The 18,579-nt window shown below is 35.2% G+C and overlaps 1 protein-coding gene across 1 annotated transcript; it reads right to left on the bottom strand.

Moving 5' to 3' along the window:
- Window positions 1-10,763: 10,763 nt before the first annotated feature.
- Window positions 10,764-15,052, bottom strand: Tollo (Toll-like receptor Tollo). The gene has a single exon (XM_023168798.2). The coding sequence runs from the start codon at window positions 14,952-14,954 to the stop codon at window positions 11,220-11,222; it is 3,735 nt and encodes a 1,244-aa protein (XP_023024566.2). The 5' UTR covers window positions 14,955-15,052; the 3' UTR covers window positions 10,764-11,219.
- Window positions 15,053-18,579: the final 3,527 nt, after the last annotated feature.

Raw genomic sequence — 18,579 nt, 5'->3', positions numbered from 1 at the left:
GAATGTTAGGAATAGATTTGAACAAAATCTGTATTATTGTATGAAAGCAAATGGGTCACATTTTCAGCCCTTGCTGAAGTAGGATTCTACTAAGTCAATTACACATTTGAAAGTACTGGGTTGTAGTTGTTTTTCTTCATAATACCTACATGTTTGAGTGAAATACAACAAATTAGGTATCATTGGAAAGATAATTTTGTGCGCTTTCAAATGATATATCACTCGACTCCACTTTCCATTTAAAATTTTAGGGTTGTTACTCTCCCTCGCTAGGGGGTTGAAGGCACAGGTAGAAAAATACATCTGAAATGTGTCCCCCTCAAAAGCAAAATTGACCTGTCCGAGTATTTTTGCGTTAAGTTACAAAAAAAGAAGAAAAGCAAGGTGCATATTTTTCGTTGGACCACTCTGTATATGGACTTCAGTATTCTGATTATGACTTATTTGCTGCTGCAGACTGTTCGAAAGAATCCCAGATCTGTGAAAATAAAAAAAGAAATATTGATATATTCTTCAAGTTAAAATTGACAAAAAAAGTTTCATTTTATTCGAATTGCCTCGCAAACAGTATAAAGGGGACAAATGAAATGAAAGATACTCAGTATTTTTTGCGTATGCTCGCCTCGTCAACTACAGTTCAATCCTTCTTTTTTCTTCATTTTTATCGCCGGCAGTATTCACCTTTCCTTGAATGGAAAATAAATTAAGGTTCGCAGTTTCTTAAGTGCATGTCCGAGCCAATTCAACACTAGTAGAGAGTCGATATATCGAACTCATCAGTCTGCAAGTCGATGACGGTACAAGGAATGAACACGAGCCGTGTATCGAGAAATTTTATCTACTTCCGCGATTCTACCGTTACGGAGACAAGAACTCACCTTTCCAAATTGAGATTGAATGTCTGCCAGGACATCGACATTTTTGTTGGGAACGAGCAGTGAAAAGTGATTTTTGCAGCCGTTCTGAAACATCACGTTTTAAAAGGTAGTTTATAGTTATGCGCTTGCAAACCCCAGGGCTTCTGGTACGGCGGCTTGCATGCCTTCTTAGGGCATAAACATTTACGAGGGTGGTACCAGAAGTACCCGGCCCAACAAAGAAAACACAAAAATTTTGGAAAAAAATATTTATTTTTCATCATGAAGAAAAGAGAATTGAACTTTCTATGTTTGTTACCACTTTTATTTGTAACTAACGTTACTGCTGTTTCGTCCTATGAGTTTAATGTATAAGTTTGTAAATGTCCTTATAGAACGAAACTGCAGTAACGTTAGTTACAAATAAAAGTGGTAGAAAACATAGAAAGTTTCAATTCACTCTTCTTCATTATGATTTCCTACCACGTAGGAACGGATACATCCATCAATTTATTTATTTTCCAACATAATCTCCTTGCAGATCTATAAACACTATATGTAAATCTATAAAAATCTATAAACTCAAAATAGCCATTAACTGCCGACATTACTTCTCCATCGTTGGCAAACCTTTACCACTGAGCTATTTTTTCAAGTTTGGGCTCCGAAGAATGATCCGAAGTGGCTAAATCTGTCGAATAAGGTGCGTAAGGTGCAATTCAAACTTTAATTAGTTAATTTTGGTGATTGCGATAATGGATTTGTGAGATGGTGCATTGTCCTGATGAAACAACACTTTTTCGGGAAAGAAAGTTTTTGGCTTTCTACTATTCCATCTTGATACAAAAAATGTGTATTTTCTACAATGTTATCCAATTTGGTACTGAAGAGCCCTAAGGCAAGTGACTTATAGCAAAACATCGATGTCTACTAGTAAGGATGACAGTGTTCCATGTAAGTGCAATTTGTTAGAATTCATTCAAAGTAGAACTCCTGTGAATGATATCCGAATTTCATTTAATAACGAATGTTTGGAATCCAAACTGAGTAGAGAAAAGTATCTTCTGTATAATTCAGTGTTCATGTAAAAGTATTTGTTTCTTTCGTGTAATTCAATGTTTATATGAAAGTAGCTGTTTCAGGGGGGCTTTCTTCCAGTTTGTATCTGAAAGTTGCTTTTTTGTATGATCTACACATCCATGTATAGAGTTACTTATTTTCAAATTGATTACTTCTTAACTTTCTTTGGAAGATTCCCAAATTTTTTTGTATCGAGATGGAGTAGTAGAAAGCCAAAAACGTTCTTTCCCAAAAATCAATCACTCCTAAAAATATAACACCTTCAATTCAAATACTTTTTTCTTAGCCAAATATACGACCGTTATTGCAAATATTACCTAATTCGGTTAAAAAAAAATCACAACTCACCCCAAAAAATGTCCACCCAATACGTTGGCAATTAGGGAAAATAGTAAGGTAAAGTAGGAAAATGAAGGAAATATGTATTCTAATCGAAGTATCTTCCGAAAATTGTTCCCAAACAAACAAATAACTAAATTCAAGTGTATCACGGACCGATGAAACAATAATAATAATAATATATCATGAGCTCCGTCTTTCATTGACTCAAGAAACATACTACTTTTACGTACCAATACGGTTCGTTTTCCTTTTAAAAAATGCGCAGTTGCCGAATTGTATAATTTGTACCTGTATTTACAAACTTCGAACGATACGAAACAGAAGTTTTTGCTTAACTTTTTCACTCAAACGTTGCAATAAGTTCGCATAATGCTTGCTGTCGATAGTTTTTCTTTTTTTTAAGATAGATAGATAATGACAATTGTCCAACGCGCATTCCAAAAAATCGATATCATAACTTCGTCTTCTTTCGAGAAGGTTCTTCCTTTCGAGTCCACTGTTTTGATTGTTCGTTTGTCTCGAGTGTGAACTGATGGACTCATGTTTCATCCATGGTGTGGGCAAACGCGGCACCTATCTTGTACACAGCTTTCTCATGTACAAAGTTTCAGATAATATACGATGTACCGCACGTTTTGAAAAGCCTACTGAGTCTGCTGGCTTGCGCACTTAACAGTCGACGATCAGTCAGTACCGTTTTGTGGATTGTCTTCACTGTATTATTATATTAAACCAAGGGTCTGACTCACCCATTTCAGCTTGGGCCAGGCCTTTCAAATAAAAGTATGACCAATTTTCAGAAATTCACCAAAAACGTTCGCTATATATGGCTGCCAAACAAATACTAAACAACTCAGCGTCTTCAAACTTGAAACATATGCTTCAAACAGATATCAATACTCGTGGTGATATGTCTCCTCAAATCATTAACAATTATTAATATTTGCGGTGCATACAAAATTATATGTCATTCTGTTTTCGCGATTCTACCGTCAGGGAGATGAGAACTGACCTTTTCAAATGGAGAATCAATGTAGGAAATGAGCAGTAAAAAGAATTTGACGACGGGGCTACATTTTCTGACTGGTTACGTTTCTCGAACTAACGAAAGATATGACTTCGAGAAAATTAATATCAATCAAACTAATAATTGAAAGTACTAACTATTTAAAGGTAGTCAATAAGTCATTCAGAAAAACGAAGATTATTTCAACCAATGGCTTGGTCTGAACTTCAAGTGTTAGGTTACCCGAAAAACTGGATGACAGAAAAGAAAACAACTAATATATACGAAATGAACTGTGAGAATTGTGACAGAAAAATGTAGGTCAGACCAAGCGAATTATAGAAACATGTAACAAGGATAATATTTACACATTCAATATAAAGAATATTACTGGAGTTAAGATTGAACTGTTTAATCTCCCTCTTGGAGATGATCACTTGGTGATTGGAACACGTGGCGAGGTGTCAAAAAAAACCGTTTGGTGTTGGAATCAAACTCCAGTAATATTCATTACTACAGTAAAGGTTCCAAACAGTGCATCACATTCACACATTCAGTTTAATAGACCAAAAAATTTAGTGACGCTCGTCGTCAAATGCTAGAAATTGTTCAGATCGGTTCAACAAACTTTCTGACGCATTTGAAATAACCAATACCATTAACCAATAATAAAATTATACAAAGAATACAAATCATTCAAATCATACTCATTTGTCAGAGCTCTGGGTTATAGTTTTAGGATGTGTTAATTTTTGGGAAAGAAACGCTTTAGTTTTCTACTTATCCATCTTATTACGAAAAAATATAAGAATCTTCTATTGAAGAGAAGGAAGCAGTCAATTAAAAAAAATAACTCTATACAAATGTGTGTAGATCATGCGGTTCTTACTATTTTTTTTGTATTTAGATAGAGAAGTAGTAAAGCAAAACCTTTAGTTCAAGTCATCTCCTAATGACGCTAATTCAGACAAACGTCTTGAGATTTTCTGTCTTCATTCTGGCGCGGAAAAAGTGTTTTGAATGAAAAAACTCGTCTTGATTTGCGTTTCGTAGTTGGAGTCATTAGAGCTGATGTAAAAAAGAAAATTTGAATACTGACAATGGCTATAGCAAAGGCATATTAAATAGACCTCAAATGGTCAAATATAGCTCGCACAAGTTTCTCAACTTCTGAGAGTTGTCGTTCGTATGGGGGCGGCAGCTGATTAACGGAAAAACATATTTTAAACAGAGCAATTCAGTTTTAATTTCGTTCAAGAAGTACCATTTTTCGGAATAATACAACAATAAATGTTATGGTCTTTCATTCAAATTTGGAAACTTTTGAGGAACCGCAATATCTGATTTGATAATTGAATTGGAACCCCAATATCTGATTTGAAAATTGAATTGTTATAGGTAATATTGGACTGGCTTCCGTGTTTTGATGTGGTCTTCTTTGGTTACAATCTCCAAACGTGTCAACTGCAACTGCGGCAGTCATCTTCAGTGGCGCGGTCAAAGTAGTCTTCTTGACGTATCAACTGAAATGTCAGTTGATACGTCAGCAATAACTCTCACCGCTATTTAAATTTTGCTAATAAAAATACCATTTTTGCACATCGGATAGACCACATTCTTCAATGTTCATCTTCTGCAGATACTTTTTAAATGGGCTCAATTATGGGTGGTTGGTATTCAGGAAGTGACAATTCTGTCAAATAACATGAAACAATGTAATTCAACTCTGAACTCTCATATTCACGGTATTATAGGTATATTGTGCTTGTTTCGATGCTTCATGAAATAAAACAATACCATTACTCTTTGTTCGCAATATAGTTTCACTGCTTAACAGATCCTATCATGTCGCCACGAACAAGACATAATGGAGATGTGGGTTTTCGTACAGTTGCAAAAATTCTATCATATTAAAAATAACATGCAAGAAATCCCACACCTTGTTTCCATATATAACCTTCGAAAAATGGTTAAATTGTTGTAATACAAAGTTGTAACTGTCCGTAGAATTGTTGGTATACCTCTTGTTGGACAAGCATCGACAATTTCATTATTCGTGGTACTACCGGCTTGATGAATAGTTGAGAAAATCGGTAATTTGGTGGTAGTGCGTCTGATTCACGACCCAATGGTATCTAACTGGTTCGATCCGATTACAACCAAATATTTTGGGTTGATTTTTTATGTTACATGGTAGACGGGTCTGTAAATAGCCATGCTTCCTAGGTGGCTCGTGGAGTTATTACTATCGCCTACCTAGATCACGAGGCTAATGACCGTAGCAGTCTATGCCGTTGACACCCGGAAAAATATCTGGAGGAGAGCAAAAATAATATGTGAATCATCGTCCACAGCTTACAAAATTCTATTCGAGGGTTCATTATTGATAATTGAAAATTTTTGATTATCTAATGAGCGTTCACTTTGAGTATTTCTTAATGATGATAGCAAATACGACGTTATGGTCGTTATGGTTGGTTTATTTAAAGGTGACAAGGTATATATTATCCTCGATTATCTACTTCAAAGCAATAAAATGGTGAAAAATTCAGTACGAATACTAGTAGATCTAAAATTTTTCTCAGATATATGTCCATTTTTTGAACTCAAACTTTGTCCACAACTTATAAATTAAATTTAGTTACTTCTGTTACTTTTTGATTCCAGCTACAGAAATTAAATTTATGTATGAGAAGCATCTTTAGATATTTAATTTCGGGTCGAAACTTTTTGACGTTTTCAATAATAATGATAAACAAGAAAAAGAAGAAAAAGTAAAACGACAGCGTTTGAAACTTTAAAAAAGGCGATAGTCATACATTGATGTTTTTGTTAGATACAACTGATAAAATTTAATCCCTTCACATATAAATCACCATTTTTTTGTCTAATTCTTGACTAATCGTTCATCAGCAGATGCAATTTTGGGAAACCCTACTTGAGATATTGAATGGAAGGTATTGATTTAAATGGCAAGAAATATTTTGGCTTTCTACTTCTCCATCTTTATACAAAACAATTTGGGAATCTTCCGAAAACAGAAGAAAGCTGTAAATTTCCAAATAATGTATAGATAATGCAAATAAGTAACCTTCAAATAACTAAAACAACACCTCGAAACAACTACTTGCATATAAACATTGAATTATACGAAAGAAAAAACACTTTCGAAACACCCACTTTTATATGAACACCAAATTATACAAAAAAAAATATTTTTCTGTTCAGTTTGTACTACAAACACTCGTTATGGAATTGAATCAGAGTGCTACACAATTTGATTAATAATTTCAGTTTGTTTGGAAGTTTATATTCTTCATATACCAATAGAGGTGAAGGAAGTAAAAACAATTCTGAACAGGATCAATTAAAAGAATAACAATTATTTTCTTGCCGACGTTTTGATGTCAGATACATTCTTCTTCAGGGCTCGAAAATTAGCTGTTCAATACGAAGAAACTACTTTTCGAGCCCTGAAAAATGTAATTAAATTCGAAACATTGGTAAGACTACTTGTCGAGCCCTGAAGAAGCAAGTAATTGAATTCGAAACGTCGGAAAGAAAACAATTTTTTTTTAATTGATCCTGTTTCCGAACATTTCTTCAGAAAAATTATTGTATCACTAAACTAGGTGACCCAAAAAAATATTTTTCACAGAAATGAATATTTTCGTTGTCACGAAATGAATTGGAATTTTTTTCAAATTTCATTACTGAGGAATTGAAATTCTATTTATATGGCATCATTTATTATTGAGTCAGGAACCAACAGAAAAATCAAAATAGATTGTGTAGAATTCTATTCAATCACAACTGAAAGAAAACTCCTATAAAACAATTTTTAGTCGTAAAGCAGCTATTCAACCAAGAAATCATGAAGCGATAATTCAGTGAAGCCCGAAAAAGGCCATAAAGTCAATTCATAAAAATGGTAATCATGAGTTCTGCAATAAATTCCCATCCTGGACAGCTTTTACTAATAGATTTTGAAAATATTACTACAAGAATGTTTATAGATACCCTACCTTTGTGTCATGATGATTTTATTGGTAATAAATACGTATAATTTCCTGAGCTGAATCGACTGAAAAACTTCGTAAAAAAATTTTCGATATTGTGTTGAGAAATATTACTAAAATTGCAATTACACGTTTTTGGGCAAGGATTCAGCGAAGATAAAAACTTTGATAAAGGTGATGAATATCACATTCTATCTATAAGCTTATCAATAATAGCTTATAAGAAATCAATCGTCACAAGCAAGAGGATCCGTACATATCACGGTAAAAAAATAATAAGTCTGAAAAAAGGTTGGTTGAATAACAGGATGAATTTTTTCTCAGAAAAATAATTGTTTTCTTGCCGACGTTTTGAATTCATTTAAATTCTTCTTCAGGGCTCGAAAAGTATTTTTTTCGTGTTGATAATATTTCATATTTCAAAACTTCTTTGACATCTGTCGAAGAAGTAAAGAAATAAGCTATCAAAAAAGGAATAACTGCGAATATATTCGAATTTTTTATCCATTTCTGAAGACGGAGGTAGATTTTGGCCTCCGAGACGTAAAAGATAAGTATTATTTCTTAATAATTTTTCTGATAGGCAAAATTGTTAAATACGACAAGTTACTGATAAATAGAAGATTTTTCTTTGTGAAAAATACTTTGATTTTTACGCAGTAACTTATCGGGGTAAACTAAAAAGTTTGCCCTTCTACACTTGGATAAAGTTCTCCATTATAATTTTTATATTTTTTCAGATTGTGGAAGGTAACAATTACCCAAAAAAGGTCGATGAAAAAACTGATTTTTTCCTCCACAAAAAATAACTTTCGTTGAATATAATATTACTATTTTGAAAACCATCAGACATATTAGGTACATATTTATAAAAAAAAGAAAAAAATTGCAAACAACCAAAATTTACGAGATAACACCAACACAAAACGACATGAAACAAAACAAGAAAAAATTGATCCTGTTACCCAACCAACCCTTTTTCAGAAAAATTATTGAATCATTAAACTAGTTAACTGAATAATAATAATATATTAATAGCTCTATCAGTGGTGCTAGGCTGGCTCAGGAATGCTTTGCTGGCTTTTTTATTTTTGGACGAAATGAACGGCAACATGTTTCTATAAAAACCTTTTGCTAGTATCATGCTTCAAATTGTATTGTATATTTTTGTATATTACAGAATGTAGAGATGTATACAGTTAGCATCGATATCAGTATTTAAATTGTAAATTTCATTGTGAATTATTCGAGAGAGATTTTGTATATGCACAATTGATTTTATTGAAAATTTTGTGTTCTTGTTGTAGAGCAAATAACTTAGAGTTCAAGTAAGATAACTGTCCCAGTTGATACTGACTTCCACAACAATCAAAATTTTAGAGATTCATTAATTATGATTATTTATCGATTAGTAATTGATTCATTAAAATTTAACAGAATTTAATATAACATGGCGCTACTGTTAATGCAAAAGATCGCATGTTAAAATTGTGCACATACATTTTAACTTTCATTTATTGTTACTGAAAATGTATGATAGTTAAAAAAAATTAAATTCTGGATTTTTAAATCCTTTCATACTGAACTGTCTAAATTCTCAGGAATAGTCGTTCAATTTATAAGCAAGAGTATATTATACAATGGAACATTCTCGCTTGGTTATTCTTATAAAATGTTTGTAATCGGTCAGAATTCAATTCAGTCGCCAAATAATCAACCCAATGTAATTTACTAAAAATTTACCTGAATGTTAACAAAGCATCCAATCATATGAAAAAGTTGTTTTTCAAAAATTTAAAATCGTCATTCGAACTTCAAATTCGTTTTGAAAACATTAGGTACATGAGGAAAATAATGAATGAAGAATATCACCCGCCACTTTGTAAAATGTTGAAATATGAAATATCATTCACAATCATTAACAGACTTGTAAGTAAAGAACAAATATCCAAGTTCATCACAAATTTTCAAATTGTACAAATTCGTTTTTTATTATTTTGGAATTTCAATTATTCTCTAACGATTCTAGGCGCAAATAACTTTCTTATGAAAATCTGTACTAATCTTTATTCTCAGACGAAAACTTATTTGAAAAAAGTAGTAGTGACACAAAAATGATGAAATAAAAACTACAAATGTGAATTCATCAACAGTCAATAATATGTTGATGTGAAGGGAAAGAAAATGATGTTACTGCAAAAACATCAATATAATTAAAATAAAAAGTTAACTGGTTCTAATTTGATGCTATCGAGTAATATTTGTAGGTGGTTTATGTTTTTTTCAATTTAAATAGTGGAAATGAATTGTTCCAGATGGATTCATTTATCTTTTTTCTGAATATAATTTTTTTATAAAATATTTCCAATGCCATTGGCAAGTTTTTTCTAATTTTTTTTGGATGTTTCCTCTTCTATACTAGTGCAAGGCCAAACATTTTTACAAAACAGTTTGTTTGACAATTTATTTTCTTAAATACATTCGTTTTTTAAATAGCTTTCTTCAAACTATATAAGTCATGTATGTCTAGCTCAACAGGCTAACTTTTTGCAAATTCATTTCATTATTGCAGTAATTCATTACTATTTGAATCAACGGTACAAAAACATTTTTATTCGAAAACTGAGGGTACTGAATATGAATAGAGCTCTCATATTCATTTTTCTTCAATAGCATAGTATAACTCCTTTTGTAATTTCTAATGCTCTATAATTCAATTCGTTCTCACTTTCGATAATTGCTAAAATAAATTCGAATTATGAAGAGAAGACCATAGAAAAAACTATTTCGCATAGAATATTAAAAAAAAATTCGTTATGTGGGCACTGTTGTATATTATTAAATTAAACTGTTTTTTTTTAGAAGTAGTCGATGCAATCAATAGAAATTAAGATTCTGTTGAATATTATGATGATAACGTAAATTTAGGAGAATATTCAGAAAAGTGTCAAGTTATAGTGCAGCCTGATGCAAAATGATATAGCGTTTGAATTTATGATAGTTAGTTCGTTTGTCATAATCACCCATGTATTAATGAAGAATAAATGAAAATCTATAAAAATCGTTTACCTAGTTTGAACAATGCTTTATGAGTATCAAGTCTATCACTTTCAAATTCTATTCAAGGTTATTATCAATATTCTTAATATACTTTGTAGACAACATAATTACTTTTCCTTCTAAAATATTTTTAAATTATTTTTGAATGAGTTAATCCAATTATCACTTACCTTGAATTCAACTTATTAACTCCGTCAATTGTTAGAGACTATTTTTTCCAGATGATTTCTATATAATAATAATAATCATAATAATTGTTTAAATTATCATGTAATATTTTCATTATTCTCACATGAAGTGAAGTGACGAAAACCTGCTTTAATTATTTCACTCGATATGTTTTTCAATATTTGAATGAAGATAATATTTTAATTCATATACCCAAAATGAAACACGAAATAATCTCTAATTGTGATTTATTAATATTCACAAGATAAAAGGCATCGGGTATATTAAATATAAAAGTCTTTACAAAAATATAGAATTTTCACAAGGGAATGGGTTCTCATTCGTAAAATTTACGAGAGTCAAGATATGAGATACGAATTGAAAAATCCTACAAAAATAAATACGAAAACTATGAAAAAAATATTTACAAAATTTACAAATACAATTTTGATACTCATCTATACATGTCCGTATTTACATTCAGATAATTAGACTCCTCGCCAGTGAAACAGGAGTTGAAGTTCGGGTTAACACTCGACAACATTCACGCTCGGCAAATTCACAATCACGCGCACTTCCCGAACTATTTGACTATATCACAATCTCATCCTCACATTGCACTCACAGTCTATATTTTACGTAGTATCACAAAAATTCTGACATTGTTAGTTTCACTAACAGTCATTGTCATATGTGGATAGCCACCGTCCTCGCAGCGTTGTTGCCTCCTGGAGGGTTGGGGGCTTGGCCCCTGGCACTGTGCCGGTGTACGTGATGGTGCACATGAGGAGTCCTTACAGAGCCTGCGTGGCGCTGGTTGTTGGGCACGTCAGGCAGAGCGTACCGGAGTTTTTCCCAAAAGAGTTTATCGCCCCACTGTAAATACACGTTGGTTTTCAGATACAAACGGATATCCGGATCCAAGTCTTTGTGCAGCACTTCACCGAGCAGGACAACGATGAGTCTTTTCCTGCGGTCGCGCAAGACCTGATGATGGGCCGATTTGAATTCGAATCGGCACCACTCCGATTTTATAAAGTTCTCCGATAATATCATTATAGTCCTTTGGGAGGATTCTACCGCCTGCACTATGGTGTCGGCGAGGAACGCGCCCACGGGAAAGTCTCGGTAGTGTAAACACAGTTTATAATTGGGTTCCAATGCGGGGGCAAGCACTTCAGCCACCCACGCCTCGTCTTTAGAACTGTAACTCACGAACGCATCGAACAATTTTTCTCTGTCGTCTCTGTCCGAGTCGGTCGACCGCTGGAAGAGACGCACCCCAAATTTCGAGTGGAACCAGACGCGCACTTCTTGCCTATAAATGAAAAGGACTAATGTTAACACGACGATGATCGCGAACACCGCTAATGTTATGATCAAAAGCGGAAGGTAGTCCTGTATGATTTGGCGTTGTATAATAGTTTTCGTTGCTGTCAGGTTACCGTTGATGCTGTTGTCGATGTTGGCGACACCCGTGCAGGTTCCGTTCTCTTGAGTGATGAAGAAACCGGTATCGGCGGTGTCTAGGTATGCGTCCACGCTGTAGAAGTCGATATCGGTTGCGTTAAAAACGCATCTCACCGACGAGGCATCCTGCACAGCATCTCCACGTCGCATCCATTCTCGAAGTCGTTCGGTGAACTCGCAGTCGCATGACCAAGGGTTGTGCGACAAAGTCATTTCGATGAGAGTCGTCGGAAGGTTCCACATGTTGTAAATTATCAGCCTGTTATGGTCCAGTCTCAGGACGCGCAGCTTTCTCAATCCGACGAACGTATTGTTATGTATGGCGGTTATTCTGTTTTGTTGCAGGTGGATTTCGGTGAGGCTGTCTAGCCCTTCGAATTCGAAACCGTGCAACTCGGCGATGCGATTCCCGTCCAAATGTAACACTTCCAGCTCCTTCAAACCGTTGAACGTTCTATTCTGGATCAAGTCGATGTTGGAATTGTTCAGAAACAGAATTTTTAGTCGTTTTCTACCGATGAATGCATGGCTGTTCAATGATCGCAGATCGTTACCGTCGAGATACAGCTGCGTCGCATCCATGGGTATCAATTCCGGAAGCTTTTTGACGTATCCTCCGGAGGAACAATCCACCACGTTGGCAGACCACGACTGGTCGTGGTAACAGGTGCAGTTGGTCGGACAAGTCATCTCGCAATCACAAGCGTCAAAGTCGCAGCAGTGACATAATGCGAAACAATGAGTATCATAGGTACACAGGAACTGATAAGGGGCTGCTTCTACGAGGGGTACGTATGTCGTACCTCGGTTGTACAGTAGCTGGCAATAGATGCTCTCCAAGTCTACGAGTTTCGGTTGGGTGCGAGCTCTGTTTCCCAGATTCATTTTCTGCAACCACTCCATAGTGCAGTCGCATTGATAAGGGTTGCCTCCGATATAGAATTCCGGAAGTTCTTTCTCCGGTGGCACCGCTGATATCCGCAGTGCATTCGGATCGAGGCTAGTGATTTTGTTTCCGAACAAGTCGACCCGGGTTAGATTGGGTTTTTTGAAGAATGTGTAAGACTGAACCTTCGAGATTATATTGTCGTTCAAAAACAACACCTCGACGCTGTTGGGAATTGCGCTGCCGGTAATTTCAGTCAGTTTGTTCGCACTCGCATCGAACGTGCTCAGCGATAACGTAGATTCGATTTCAAAGTAATTACCGAGTTCCTCGATTTGGTTCGAATGAATGTCTAGCCATTGTAAGCCAGTAGGTATTAAGGCGTAATCGAACCACTTCAGTTGATTGTCGGATATATTCAACCACACTAGACTGGGTAATTTAGCGAATAAATCCTCGATGTCGGTCAGGTAGTTCCCGTCGAGTCGAATGGCTTGCAGGTTGACGTTATTTTCAAAGGAGCCAGGCGCTACCTTTTGTATTTTATTTCGTGACAGGTTGAGTATTTTCAGCGCAGTCATTCTATCGAAAACTCCTTTTGTTATGTTGCCCAAATTGTTTTCGGTCAGTCGCAGGCCGTACATCTGCTTCAAGTCAGCGAAAGTTTCGTTCGTTATTGTGTCGATGTGGTTTTCGCCGAGATCGAGTGTTTTCAGGAGCGGAACGTTGCTCAATACTTTCGGTACTTGCATGAGTTTATTGCCGTTCAAGTGCAAGTCTTGCAAGCTCGAACAGTTTTTTAGAGCTTCCGAGTGTATCCAGGAAATTTTGTTGTTGTCGATTGACAGGAGAGAAAGGACGTAAAGGCCGCTGAACGTTTCGCTGTCTATCCTCATCAGTTTATTATTGGAGATGATTAGGGTGTGTAGGTTGTATAATGCAGAGAAAGTGCTTTCGGGTATATTTTCTATGAAGTTGTCGTTGATTCGGAGTATTTGCAGGCTGTACAAGTCTCTGAAGACGGACTGTTCTAATTTTGATATCCTGTTGAAGGAAATGTCGAGCACGACGAGACGCACAAGTCCTGCGAAAGTTGCGGTGTTGATCCAATCTGCGGTTAGTTCATTATGGGATAAGTCTAGGACAAGAAGCTGCGTCAGTTCACTGAACAGTCCGGGTGCCAATACGTTTATTGAATTGTTCTGTAAGTACATTTCGTGTACCTCGCGAGTGTCTGAGAATAATTCCGGCGGTAAACTAACTAAACGGTTATCGGACAGCTTCAGAATGTTGAGAGACGTCAGTCCTTCCAAAGCGCGATCAGCCAAGTAGCTCAGACCATTACCTTGCAGGTAGAGCTTCTGAAGACGCGACAGTCCGGAAAATTGACTCGGCGGTAACCTGTCGATATTATTTCGCGATAAGTCTAACAATCTTAGATTAGCACCGCATCTTTCCGATGGATTCGATGTGAATCGAAAACTTGTCACTTCGCGAAGACGATTTCTAGTCAGATTGAGCACCTCCAGGGCGTAGAGCGGGCACAGAACTCCTTCGGGCAAACTCCACATGTTATTTTCACCCAAATCGAGACGTTCTAATTGTCTAAGCTCCTCCGTGAAGGCATTCGGAGCCACATCTAGGGTCATCGCCGACCAGTCGGTGTTATGCGTCCGAACTGTGAGATTTCGGAGTTCTTTGAGTCCGCGGAACGCGCCGTCCGACAAATTACCGATTTTACAATACTCTATAGAGAGTTCGCGCAACTCAACAAGTGGCTTGAAACTACCCGCACTCAACGAACTTTGGAAGAAAAGCGCGTCACTGCACTCGAGTCTCAACCGCACGGTGTGCTGGGGTTGTATTACGCTGAAGTTGGTGTTCTCCAGCTCGCTGTTGATGGTGCGCAGACGACACACCAAGGCTACGTCGTCCTCGGAGCCGCTGTCCACTACGACCCATTTGCACTCGTCGGGCGCCTGGTAGCGCAACGTTTTGCTGAGAGAAGCCGAGAGTACGCCGAAGATGGCCCCGAATAGCAACGCACACACCACCGTCGTACCCATGACTCTCGATGTGCGCTACACCATTGTATACAGCAGAGGTCGTGATGTCTTGTCGCATGTCCGACTCACTAGCCGCTCGATGCTTGACTGCAGTTGTTCGTACAAGGCCACTAACTTCTCGCTTCTCGCCCTCCCCTGAACGTTCCCCCGCCCGGCCAGTGCTGCTGGTTCTCTCGACAAGACACCGAACGTCTGTCTTTCTCTCTCTCTTCGTCTTCTTCGGCCTAAGAATAGACCGGGTCGGCGGTATTCACAAAAAACTGTTAAGTCAAACCTCGTTTTTTCTACCTAAACGTCGGAGTTTTCTATCTGATCGCCCGTTGAAATCGCCGAAGAGATTCTCACACCTCTCATGTTTTGTTTTCGGACGAGAGACAGGAGGATCGTTATTTCGATGACGCTTCGATTGTATTTGAATGGAAGGCAGGAAGGGGTGGTTTTGATGATTCGTTAGATTGATGATTTATGAATTGGCGAGAATATTGAAAGGAATAATTGTATGGACAGCCTCGGCAACGCAGTCCTGCAAAAATTAATATTTATGAAATATTCAGTATGTGATTGTTGTGATCTGTTTAGTTCACGAGGCGGTAGACGATTATTATCTCAGTATTCAGCTCAGCAATTTCAATCAATAATAAATTGATGGATGTAGCCGTTACTACGTGGTGGGATATCATTATGAAAAATGAGAATTTAAACGTTCTATGTTTTAATACCACTTGTATTTGTAACTAACGTTACTGCAGTTTCGTCCTACAAGGACATTTTCAAACGTTTGAAATGTTTGAAAATGTCATTTGACGAAACTGCAGTAACGTTAGTTACAGATACGCAAGTGATATAAAAACATTGGGAGTTTTATTGTTTATTCTTCATTAATTAATAATGATAATTAGGTAAATCAATTGTCATATACATTACCCACAATGATCAAATCAGCCCTAAGTTGGTAATCACTTATTAGTCTTGTATATGACAATATAAACTTTATATATCGTTGTGCAAGAATAAAATTGTTTGTATTACAAATGTCAGTTTGCGTTCTATAAACGTATCTAGAGGATAAGATATTTGAGTTTCGAAGGAAAAAATGTGAAACAAGAGTGGATATAGATAATTCCTTTATAATGAAGAAGAAAAATTTCCAAAAGCGTAGTTAGAGTCCCAAAGTGTTGGAAAAGTTCGCAAAACTTGAAAATGAAAAAAATAATGTGGTACACTTGGATATCTAGATCATTCAATTTGATCATCTTTTGTATACCCATTAACAGAAAGAGCAGAATATAGATGGTTGATTCTAGATTAATTTGGTAACAGAGAATAACACGTCAAACCATAAACAAATTATATAATTCATAATGAAATAAAAAAGAACTGAAATACAAAGTAACGATAAACAAAATCAAATTACTATATCGCTGCTGCTATTACATTCTGAAATTACATTGCAATATAAACCATTAAATTGTAGAAGGTATAGGAGTAAAATAAATATAGCATATGAAATAGTTTTTCCGAGTACGTAGGACAATTTCGAAAAGTGATATAGTCAATAAAATTGCAATTAGATGTGTTTGCGAATGCATTTGTGAAGTTTCAAAAACATTATCTTCATTTATTTCCCAATTTTGCAATTTTTGTACTTCCATGTTTGAAAAATACCGGTGGTTAACCGAAAAAAGCATTGATGAGTGCAATCATGTGCAGATTTATGATGTCAGCCAAACAGAAAACATTTTGATGCCACGTGAACTTTGAAGAGATCAGTATGTAAGTAGGTAAGAGTTTTACAATACATATTATTTTATTACATACAAACAGTTGGACATGTTGATGTAATATTAAATAAACTATTTTAATCGGCATTCAAGCGAAAATATGATGCACACTGCTTACTGTAATATAGTTGTTTTCTGTGCCGGTTCAATTGTTTCAAATTTTTGCAAGTTATATTTATTGGGGATTATTTCATTTTTGTTGTTGATTCGCGATACCGTAATTTTCAACAAAAAAAATGTCACAAGCTTATTTAATAACATTTCACTATGATATTTATTTACCTACAAAACAGTTTATGAAACATCAGCACGTGTTTTACTTTCTTGGGCCAGTCCAACATTTTGTTAATCTTTCAGGAAATTGATTTTTTTCATAAACTGTTGTCATTTCAAATATTTTTTCTGTATAAGCTTTTTTAAGTTACAATAACTCTGTACTGAAGATTCTGAATAAAGATATGGTTTTCATGGCCTATATACACGTTATGATAATAATGATAGTATTTATAATAACAATGTTTATTCATCAGGATGAAAACAGTATTTTGGGATTATGAATTGAAAAGAATTTACCAAGTCTCACAATAAATTATGAGGGCATCAAAGTGGTAAATATCAAGTTTCAGTTCATAAGAATTCATGTTCATATGTTACCACGTGAAACCTACGACTTGGGTAAGAAACTGCTAATTACTCATTACAACTGTATAAATTCACTCACAGATTCTTTTACGGAGGCGATATATAGTGCTTTCATCAATATATGTCTGAGCAAATGTAAATCTAAAAGTTTTATTATGTGAGAGTTCATGTCCACCTGTTACAAATAAAAACGCACGACTCATGGCATAGAGCATATATATTAAGATTAAGTAACTACTTATGACTGGTACATGAATCCACCCTTACATTCTTTTACAGAGACGAATGTGCTTTTGACTTCATATGTTGGAGCAAATGTACCTATATATCAGTACACCCAGATGACACCGAGCACTATCAATACTACTTTCTCGTGTAAGACACAGTTGACAAACATACGTCATGTGTTGAGGAATGTGGAAGGAGGATATTTTTCAGGAGAAATTGGTTTTTGGGAAGAAGTTGTTTCGAAAGTACTTTTTCTTTTGTATAATTCAATGTTAATGTGGAATTAATTGTTTTGGAAAGGCTTTTTCGTCTAGTTTGTATCTGAAGGTGACTTTTATGCATGAACTACAGATCTTAGAGAAGGGTCTATGAGTTTGAATGCATCTCATAACCCTTATCAGCTTTATTAATTAGCACCATCAATACCACATTTGCTAAGTATTTTTCACGTTCTGAAAATTTTTATTTTTATAAGTAGTAATACATGGCAAAATTAAATCAAATATGTTGTGTGAAAATTATATAATTATTATACGGTATATTTGAAGGTGGTTGACAATGTTTCGTGGTGTATTTCATCAGTTCGGACTTCCATTGTCTAATATAATATAAATTGATTTGAAATCCCTGAAAAAAAAATTTAAAAAGATTAATCGAAAATAACAATTTCATTAAACAAAAAACTGAAATTATAAAGAAATAACATACAAGCTACACCCGAAGACGATTGTGGATATTGACAATCGAAACGACGTGACGTAACTTGGTTTGGAATCTTTCAATTTTTAATTTTTATTATTCAATTTTTGTTAATAATATTTTTTAATTTTCAGCTTTTATTAATATTTCAGTTGTAGCATGAATGTTATTTCTTTGTAATTTCAGTTTTCTGTTCAATAAAATTGTTATTGTTGATTAATCTTTTTAAATTTGTTTTCAGGGATTTCAAATCAATTTATATCATATCAGGCACT

This window comes from Leptinotarsa decemlineata, unplaced genomic scaffold (assembly GCF_025532065.1).
Source record: "Leptinotarsa decemlineata unplaced genomic scaffold, Ldec_3_MD MMD2_tig00000576_RagTag_RagTag, whole genome shotgun sequence".
Taxonomy (NCBI): Eukaryota; Metazoa; Arthropoda; class Insecta; order Coleoptera; family Chrysomelidae; genus Leptinotarsa; species Leptinotarsa decemlineata.
Note: the sequence above shows the minus strand (reverse complement) of the source record. Positions and strands in the feature narration are given on the sequence as shown.

What these genes read in the sequence shown, in the direction of transcription:
- Tollo (XM_023168798.2), bottom strand. Translation starts at nt 14,954, where the DNA reads ATGGGTACGACGGTGGTGTGTGCGTTGCTATTCGGGGCCATCTTCGGC.